Source organism: Balaenoptera ricei, chromosome 5 (genome assembly GCF_028023285.1).
Source record: "Balaenoptera ricei isolate mBalRic1 chromosome 5, mBalRic1.hap2, whole genome shotgun sequence".
NCBI lineage: Eukaryota > Metazoa > Chordata > Mammalia > Artiodactyla > Balaenopteridae > Balaenoptera > Balaenoptera ricei.
The window spans coordinates 128,877,764-128,887,973 of record NC_082643.1 but is presented as its reverse complement, the minus strand read 5'-3'; the positions used below and the strand labels follow the sequence as shown (position 1 = coordinate 128,887,973).

General features: G+C 36.7%; 1 protein-coding gene across 4 annotated transcripts in view; it reads right to left on the bottom strand.

Annotated features, from left to right (window-relative positions):
- Positions 1-2,218: 2,218 nt before the first annotated feature.
- Positions 2,219-10,210, bottom strand: part of INTU (inturned planar cell polarity protein) — an 83,060-nt gene continuing 75,068 nt past the window's right edge. For 3 of the 4 annotated variants that reach the window (XM_059923566.1, XM_059923565.1, XM_059923563.1), the window contains 2 exons: positions 7,440-7,597; positions 2,219-5,160 (listed from right to left, as the gene is read on the bottom strand). In XM_059923566.1, coding sequence (XP_059779549.1) covers positions 5,049-5,160; positions 7,440-7,597 — 270 coding nt within the window. In that variant the 3' untranslated portion in view covers positions 2,219-5,048. The remainder of the gene's footprint in view (positions 5,161-7,439; positions 7,598-10,210) is intronic. The other variant, XM_059923564.1, reaches the window with a different exon arrangement.

Genomic DNA, 10,210 nt, shown 5'->3' with positions numbered 1-10,210 from the left:
CCACTAGTCGCGGCAAGTGGGGGCGTCTCTTGTTGCAGAGCACATGCTCTAGGCACCTGGGCTTCAGTAGTTGTGGCACTCGGGCTCTCGAGCGCAGGCTTAGTAGTTGTGGTACACAGGCTTAGTTGCTCGACAGCACGTGGGATCTTCCCGGACCAGGGATCCAACCCGTGTCCCCTGCATTGGCAGGCGGATTCTTAACCACTGCGCCACCAGGAAAGTCCTCCCCAGGTAATTCTGATGTGCAGGGTTGAGAATCAATGACCTGTTCGAGAACAGTGGTTCACAAACTTTGATTTTAGGATCTCTTTTCACTCTTAACATTGAAGACCACAAAGAAGCTTCTGTTTTGGTGTTACGTGTTGACATTAACCATTTCAGAAATTGAAACAGAAAAATTTAAAAATCAACTCATTTAAAGTAACAATAATAAACCCCTACATAAGAAACATTTTAAAATAAAAAGTAACTATTTTCAAACAAAAAAATGTAGTGAGAACAGCCTTGTTTTATATTTTTGAAAGTCTTTTTAAATGTCTGGCTTAATAAAAGACAGCCGGATTTACATAGCTGCTTTTGCACTCCATTTGCTGCAATATCACACAACATGTAGCTGGTGGAGAACTCCACTGTACGCTAATGAGAGTGAAAGAGGCAAATAATGTCTTAGTATTATTAATAAAACAATATATTCCTGATTCTTTACAGCTTGTTTGATGGTTTCTAATAAAGGAAGATTCCATCTTATCATCTCTTACTCTGTAGGACTTGCAGTCTTAAAACATCTATAAAATGTGAGATGAGTTACTGGCTTTTTTGAACTTGAGGTTACATTTGCTTCTTTATTATCTTAAGTGTGTCTGAACACTTTTAATAGTACTTGTCACTAATAAAAAAACAAATATTTAGGCCAGAAGGATTCCAGAGCAGGAATTCTGTTACTATTTTGATTACCTCACATAAAGCTAGTTGGCAAGTCCTACTGGTACCATGTTTGGTGCTACCTTCCTTTCCATGGTGGCTTATTTGACTCAACTGGTTTTTCAGCCTGAGTCTCTCTACATTTTACATGCTGCTGCCAGATTAATCTTTCTGAAGCAATTGCATTAATCATTATTCCTAGCTTGAAATATTTAAAGTCTTCTCATTGTGTTGACTTCAAAATCCTTTGTGAAACCCATTACAAATTCAAGAAATGATGGGCATTTTATCTGCAAAAATCTGAAAAATGAAACATTTCATTCACTTTTAAGGTAATTCAGAGGACTTGGGGAGAAATTTAAAGGGTGAATTGCCTGAATCACACTCCAAGCCAGACTGTCTTTTTAAGGTGCCAAGAGAGGTCAACGGAACCATCTCTGGTCACAGGGAACATAAGTATCTCGGAGGCCGCAAAATCAAGTCTTCTGCTGCTTCCCAGGGCAATTTTCTGTCCCTTCCTTTCTTGACTCCCTTGCCCCTCTCCCCTGACATTTGACCCCGTAGTTGACATGTTCATAGCATATTCCTTTATGATATCCTCTAGCTTACTTTTGACATGTATTCTTTGTTAGGAGACAGCAAAAGTGAAAGTACTTAGAAGTGTAGCTTTTTTTTTTTTTTAACCCTATTAAGAGCTCTGAATCAGCTCTTTTCAATAGATAAAGCTGAAAATGTTTATTTTAATTTGCTGCATTGTATTTTATTTACTGATTTGGGGAATGAAAAAAGTTCTGGTGATTTATATGTTGATATTAAAAGTATAGAGTCTCAGGGCCTTTGCACTGTTCACTCTTCTTTCCTTGGCAATCAGCTTGGTTAGTTTCCTCACTTACTTGAGATGTGGGATCACCTCAGCACCACTTTCCCTGGCCACCCTGTCTCCCACACTTCGTATCCCATTTTCTTGCTTCACTTTTTTTTTTTTCTCTTAGCTTTTGTCAACATAGTTACTTATTTGTCTTATTTGTGGCCTACCTCTCCCACAGGAACATAAGCTCTATGAAGGTAGGGATTTTTAGCTGTTTTGTTCACTGCTGTATCTCTGGCATCCAGAACAGTGCTTTGTACAGAGCAGAAATGTAATAAATGTTTGTAGGATGAATGGACAAAAAGGCAACACAACTGCAAACAAACCTCTAAACCATCTTTATTAAAAACTATCAATATAGTATAAAAATATCTTCAATTATATAGAATATAGAAGTACAACTCTACAAAATTAAATTATTTCCACACAGTTTAGTATACAGATTAAAGTTTTAGTAACATTCAATAATATATTTTAAAATATCCTAAGTATAAGTCATTGTTTTAAAAGTGTTTAGTGTGGAATACTTTTTCTTAGCTTTCCAAAATTTTGTACAGTAGAAGGTATGATTTAGCTGACTCCATGGTTTTCAACCAATGGATATTTAATAATAATAATAATAAATGGTGGTGGTAATAGTAGTAGTAGTAGTAGCAGCTAACACTTTTATAGCACACAGCATATGCCAGGCACTATTTAGAGGAAATCAAACAGACAACACATGATTAATCACAATATTATTTTCAAGAATGTTCAAAGTGGACAAACCTAGTAAACTGATTTCATAGCTTTTCCCATTTGTATTAGAAATATAAAAAAGCAGGCACTGCAAATTTACTATCTTGCCAGCATGCATCAACATCAAGGGTCCCTTGGCACAAATAAGAAACATTCTCTTCTCTAACCTGACCAAAAGAAACAAACAAAAGAGCGATAAAGAAAGAGAAAGGGGTTAGAAGCTAAAATGTAATTTCATGGGGCTAAAAAATATATGATGGTGGTAAGACAGCACTTTTTTTTTTTTTTTTAATGCTGGTTATATAGGCTTTTGCGTTACAGTCTTTGGTAAAAAATAACTTTTGCAGGATGCTAATAAACTCCAACTTAAGAATGTTTCTATATCTGCTAAAGTATTCTTTGTCCCTCTTTATTTAATAAAATGGCAGATAGGCACTTCTTGTCTAATAATCAGACTGATCTACTTTCAGATGTGAATCTGAACATATATGGAAAAATGGGCAGCTAAGTTTACTTATAATGCTTATTTTGATATCCATTTAGAGATAAAAGCCAAGATAATGTTTGGTTTTATTTCTTAGAAGTGCAATGTCTCTGCAACATGGTCATTACAGAGCACATCTACAATGTTGCAAATGACTTCGCCCTTATTACCATCAGTAGTCTGCTTTGTCTTTTTATTTCAGTTATTAAATGGTGGTCTCATGATTCTTTGACACCAGGAAAGCAGTCCAACAAACCAAAATTTCATTAAATGAAACAAAAAGGTCCTGATGGTAAAATCCCAAGTCTTAGTTCAGTCTGTTTGAAAATCTGAGGTGATCAATAGCTGCATTTATGAATAATTCTCAGTATTAAAAATAGCTCATGGTGTTTTGGAGGACATATCAAGAAATTTAAGACATTTACTAAATACTTTTAAAGAATACCTCAATACCTATATATGTACACAAGCAGTCCTAAGACAGTAGTAAAGAGTCTGTCTACCATTTGACCAATATTATAATCTTAAGGGGGAGGATATTGCAAGGCATTTTCTACATTTCAAGAACCAAAGTTTCTTTCCCTGTTTTGAATGCCAAAATTAAGGCCCACAAGTCACTAATGGGACAAGTATAATGGTTTGCATCTTAAACGCCTGGGTGAAAATCTCTTAAACTCATGACAGAGGGATAATAGTGTTTCTTCTAAGACCAGATGTTTCAAATGGTGCATCGACTACATTTTGCAGTTAATTCAGAGTAAGCTGGAGGTCTCACGTTTGAGGTAGGGGAAAGGCAGGGACTGGCTTTAGATGTGCTGACATAATTTGCCTTCCAAAGTTAAGTCCTGAAGAAGAAAGAACCCAGTATTATAAAGTCTTGGGGGCATCTGAGACTTCAGTAGAATCCACTGGGTAAATGTCAATTAAGAATTGTCGTGTTCTTCCTTTCTTTCAATCCACCAAATTCTGACAGCCAATGAAAATTCTCATCTTAGTACTTTTCTTTCTCTACTCAAAGTCAAGTAAACTATCGTTCATTAAAATGTCCCCCTTTGGGAAAACCCAATACATAATGATCCATATTTGTAAGGCAAAAATTTGTATTGAACAAAAGAAGTCGCCATAGAATTTCTTTAGTCAACTTTTTCAGTGTTTTCAACATGATTAGATTTTTAAAAAATATTTACATACAACTTTCCCAAAATTCATGAACTTGCATAAAATGTGTGTATACCTGAATATATTTCAACAAAGAGAAAAACAATGAAAGTTTATGGACAAATAGTTTAAAAAAATATATCCTAGTCAAAATAGAACTGACCTGGAAGAGTAAAGAAAATCAAATAAATAAAAAAAGAAGTTTAATTTTCACTCCTCTCTTCCCCCATTGTGAGGTATCTACTAAAACACCTAAACTAAAGAAAAGTATCTGATCTAAGAAGGAATCAGTACTTGGACATTACAAATTTAGGTACCAAACAATAAGCAAGAGGGAAAAAATTGCACATTTTATACTTAAGAGGGTCTTTAGACACCTCAAAGCAATCATTTCATTTGTACATGAAAACTCTGAGCTCACAGAGGTACAACAACTTGCTCATGGTCACAGCACTAATCAGTTACAGAACCTGGTCACCGCCTCCCAATTTCATGATTGTTTCGCCAGATATCAATATTAGTCTTGAGAAAAATATACAACGAATTGGGTATTTTTCCCAGATAAACATTCCTATATTAATTTTACATAAAACACATCACATTATTTCAAACTAGTAAATAAATTAATGGTATATACCAAAATGGAAATAAGTTAACAATCCCTTCTTCATATTTTGATCAAGTATCTTCTTCAAAAGTCTCACAATAAGATTTAGTGCATCAAATCCAGCAGCATATCATCTCAGTCTTTAACAATCTTATGTTCAGTATTGAATAGTGGAAAGAAGTTAAACCTTATCTCTTTGTGAATGGATTTCAGCAGTTCTAACACTACTTTATGGTCTGTGCACAGTGTTGCTATACATCAAGAAAACACAGCTACAAGGTTAATCCAAAGAACAATTTAAAAGCCATTTCAATGGCAATTTCTGTGACTGAGTCATGAAAACAGACGTAAAGTTCTTGAAGTCTGGGATGAAGAAAGAGCCTCCTGTAGAGGAAAAGAACACACTCATTTCAGAAATTCCAAAAACAAAAAAACAAAGGAAAAAGACTCCAATGCTTCAATTTATTTTACTTAATTTTTTTGTTTCTGAAAGAATAAGTAGTAAATTCAAAACCACTAATCTAAATCTACAGTAGGGGGAAATGCAGCTAGATTTATTATAAAATAAATAATATATGCCTTAGGTCAATTATGTTTATTTTTCCAGAGTGTAAAAAGCCTATTTTATCAATATGTATAATCATGTCCCTCAGTTTTAAAGTATTAAATTTAGTCATTATTATTACAATACAGCCAATGGTGTACCATCATTCTAAGTACAATAGTTATTAGACATTGAATTGGGATTAACATTGAAACTTTGATTGTCTTAAAGAGTTAAAAATTTTAGTCTATTTAATCAATACTAATGTATACAAATCAAGCCATTTAAATCAGGTGTAGTTCTGCCTGACTTCCTTAAATTTCTCTATTCTACATAGATCAGCTTCGTCATAATTCAACACCTATTGATTTTTTTCAATTCCAATTGTGAATGTAGTTAAGGCTCCACTGTACACCTGCATGTGTGCCTAACTGGTCTTCTTATCTCTATTCTCTCTTGTGTCCACACCATTTTCATTTGCTGCTCCCAGCTTGATCTTCCAATAGCACAGCTCTGATCACACTACACTGAGTTTTGATCATGCTGATGCTCCCAAACTTGGTTGGTTACACATCAGAATCACAAGTGAGCTTACTAAACATACAGAGTCCCACTCCCATAGATTATAGTTCAGTAGGTCTGGGGTGGGATGCAGGCATCTCTGATTTTAATAAGTGACTCAGGTGATTCTAAATCTCGTGGACCAGCACATGGGAATTACTGCTTTGGATAACATTTGTAAAGTGTTTGTCATACAGCTTAGTACTATATGATAGGTGTCCAGTAACATTAGTCCCACCTTACTCTGTGCTCCTTCCTCCACCAATTCTCTACCGCAACTCAAAGAACTGTCAGTGGCTCAATATTTCCCTCAAAATTCCATTCCTTAGTCAGGAATTGAAGGCTCTCTGCAGTGGTCTTAACTTAGCTTTCCAGCTTGATCTTTCACTTCATCTTTGCACATGCCATTCCCCTACCATCCTAACAAACCAGTCTACTCACTGCCATGCCTTATGATTTCCCTTGTTTGGATCTTTATTCATACCATCCTTTTCCTAGAATGCTCTATCCAAATCCAATTCATTTTCTAAAGCAGATCAATGGAACCTCTAAGCCTTTCTTTATAATCTCAGCTTAGATTTCCCCCCCTTCCTCAGAATTCCCAGAGTGTTTGGTTGTATTACCTACTTTACTATATATAGCCAGCTATCTTTCTCTCTATCTCCATAGAATATGCATCCATATATACATAGGTATTTAAGCATGTTTCATATTTCTTCTGCTAGATGTAAGACCATCAGATGCAATGACTGTGTTTAGCTTTGTGTTTTTCAGTCCACCTACCCACCACCACATTTTGCCAAGCACAGCTCCATTTACTAAATCCTTACATATTTATCAAGTGACCGTGTGCCAGGTGCTGTTGCAGGTGCCAGTGGTGGACAAGACAGATCAATTCCTGACCTCATAAAGCTGACATTCTAGTGAGGGGTAGAAAGATCATAAACAAACAAGAAAATTAAGAATAAAGGGGTGATAGAACAGAGAATAACCGAGTAGCCACTTTAATGTGGGCAAGAGATCATGGCTTGTCTCTTTAACAGGCGATGGCATGCTAGCACTGGTCTGAATATCCAGGAGCCAGATATGCAAAGGTGAAGAAGCAGACCATCCCCCATCCAATGTGACTGTGCACAGTGGACGGAGGAAGAGAGTGACAGGAGGTGGAAACAGACAGGTGGGCAGGGGCCAGGGAGGGCAGGGTCTTGTAGTTGGTTGGGGGTAGGAGAAGGAGAGGGGAAGAGAGGAGGGAAAGAAAGGAGAGAGGGAAGAAAAGAAGTAGGGACAGAGAGAAGGAAATAGCAGTGAAAGTATGGACTCATTACCTTTTAGTGTATGACTAATACAATTTTGTAAGATAACTGAATAAGTTTTCTTCTTTTTTTTTTTTAACAGAAAAAGAGTTGGGAGCAATTTAAAGGAGATACTTAGGAAATAAAATAAAATTCTAAAATACATTAAAATATTATAGTTAGATTAATAATTCCATGCCTATATCTGAAAATGTTTATCTCCATTACCACTTTTCTGTCACTTTTTAATATTTTTTTCCACTTACCCTACTACCCAGTAAGCCATAACTGGTGGTGTTTTTCTCTGATCAGTCCAGTTTTCAGGTGAGCATTCAAACAATACACCATGTTCTTTCACAGGGTTAAGAGAAGTCACTGAATTTGTAGAACCTGAATGATCTCCACCATTTAGTGCTTTCTTCTTCTGTAAATTAATAGGTATTATTAGTATTAACTGGTATTAACTGTTACTTTAAAACGTTTTATATATAGATTTGAATTGGTTGATCGTAATACTTTAAGTGCCTGCAATGACATTCTTCTCTTTACCTGCAGGAAAATTTCTATTCTTCCTCATACTTACTTTATTATTATTTTTTATACATTTATTTATTTGTTTGTTTATTTATTTATTTTTGGCTGTGTTGGGTCTTTGTTGCTGCACACGGCGAGCGGGGGCTCTCTGTTGCAGTGTGCGGGTTTCTCATTACTGTGGCTTCTCTTGTTGCAGAGCACGGGCTCCAGGCACGTGGGCTTCAGTAGTTGTGGTGCACAGGCTCAGTAGTTATGGCTCGCGGGCTCCAGAGCGCAGGCTCAGTAGTTGTGGTGCATGGGCTTAGTTGCTCCGCGGCATGTGGGATCTTCTTGAACCAGGGCTCGAACCTGTGTTCCCTGCATTGGCAGGCCGATTCTTAACCACTGTGCCACCAGGGAAGTCCCCTCATACTTACTTTAAGTACCATCTCCTAAAAGAGACTTCACGGATAAAGTCTCTCTTGACTCTCCAAGGGAACATTTTGTTCACAGCCCTACCTTATTAGTATTTACGCTATATTATATCAGCAGTTTATAGGTTTGTTTTTCCCAGTACATTAAAATCTCTTTTCCAGGGCAGACAAAATATGCTATTCATCTTTGTATTCTTTGAAAGCAGCTGTGCCTGGTACACAGTAGGTGCTTAATGAACAGATTACTAATGAGTTACTAAATGAATAGATGATTTTGTAATATACTTAAAACACATATACTTAAAGCAGTATTGCCTCTTCCTCTGAAGCATACTCTAAATTTCCCACTGATTAAATCATTAGCAAACCAGTGACTCATTTGGAACATAAAGACTTTTTGTAAAGCTCAGGCCAAAACAGTGGAGTGATCCTTGATTCTGCTCTTTCTCTCAAAATACTTATTTAAGACATCAGCAAATCCTTTCAGCTCATCCTCCAAAATATATTCAAGATCCAGAAGCCACTGACTTCTTGCTTTGAGAATTTCCACAGCTCCTAACTGGTCCCTGCCTCCACCCTCTCTACCCTACAAGCTCGTTCACAGTAGCATGAGGGATCCTTTCAAAACTAAGGATCACGTCCCTGCTCTGCTCAGAACTGCCCAAGAACCTCCCGTCTTCTTCCAAACAAAGCCCAGAGTCCCTAGTCTATTGGGCCATGCATGACCTGGCCCTGCTACCTTGGCCATCTCAACTCCTACCACTCTCCTCCCTACTCAGCCCATTCCAGGGCTCTCTCAGCCACCCTACCTCTGGGGCTTTGTACTTGCTGTTCCTTCTGCCTGGAAGCTGTGCCTCCACATCTGCCACATGGCTTGGTCCCTCACTTTACTCAGGTCTCTGTTCAAATATTACTTGACATGATCAGAGACATCTTTCAAAATAGTAACCCCCACCTCTCGACCTTACTCTGTTTTATTACTCCTCTTGAAACTTACCCTACCTGATATATTACACTGCTTGCTAATTCATTAGCCTCCCCTGTTAGAATACAGGCTTCATGAGGAAAGACTTTGTTTTGTTCACTGCTGTATCCCCAGCATCTTGAGTAGTATCTGGTGTGTAGTAGGTACCTCAATATTTAAATAATATGGGAAAGTCTAATTTATATTACCAAATATTACTAAATAAGTTAATGAAATAAACCTTATAGAATCTATCAGTATGTTAAACAGGAAAGGAGGAGCCTAACAATGCAAAGCACATAGACATATATAGTCAAACATAACATTTTGTTGAATACCAATTTCTGAGAGCTCGAAGAAGAAATCCTGTAAGACAAAGAATTTTACTGCTGAATGAGTCCTAAGAGATGATATAATTCAGCTCACTCACTTTATAGCTGAGAAAATAGGAAGAGTTAATAAGGCTCAGTCCAGGATTCCTTCTCCCAGCCCAATGTTCTTCTACCTTTAAGCCTAAATTCTTCACAAATTTAGCATCCTTAGTACACGTATTGCTATGTACATTACAATCATTCTTCAGGGAGGTTTTTTTTTTTTTTTTTTTTTTGGCAGTATGATGTTTGACCAGTCACAAATAAACTTCTGTATGTTTATCCTTTTCAAGAAATCAACACTTATCTTTCCCTGCTATTAAAACTATCTAATTGATATTTTAATTGTATACAACATTACTACTTATCCAGAGGTACAATATCAAATAAAACTTCATCCTGGATTGAAAAGCAAGCAAGCAAGCAAGCAACCAACCAACCAAGTGGCTGAAACATAACAGTATTGCGCCTACTGCTATACTTTATTCCCTTTTGTTCCAAAATACCTTATCCTGCTGGTTGAATACTTAAAGAATTATCAGTTACCAAATGGTAGAGATAACTGTCTGAGAAATGGTTGGGTCAAATATGGGAGGCAAGTTTACATTACAAACTACTGTGTTCTACTTTGCTATAGAAAACACACAGGTCCACTGTTTCCTGAAATAGTAATCTGGGACATCAAACTCAGAATTATGAAACAAAGTTTTAAAGTTAAGTACAGTGAATATAATCCTTTGGCACTCAAGGTAGAT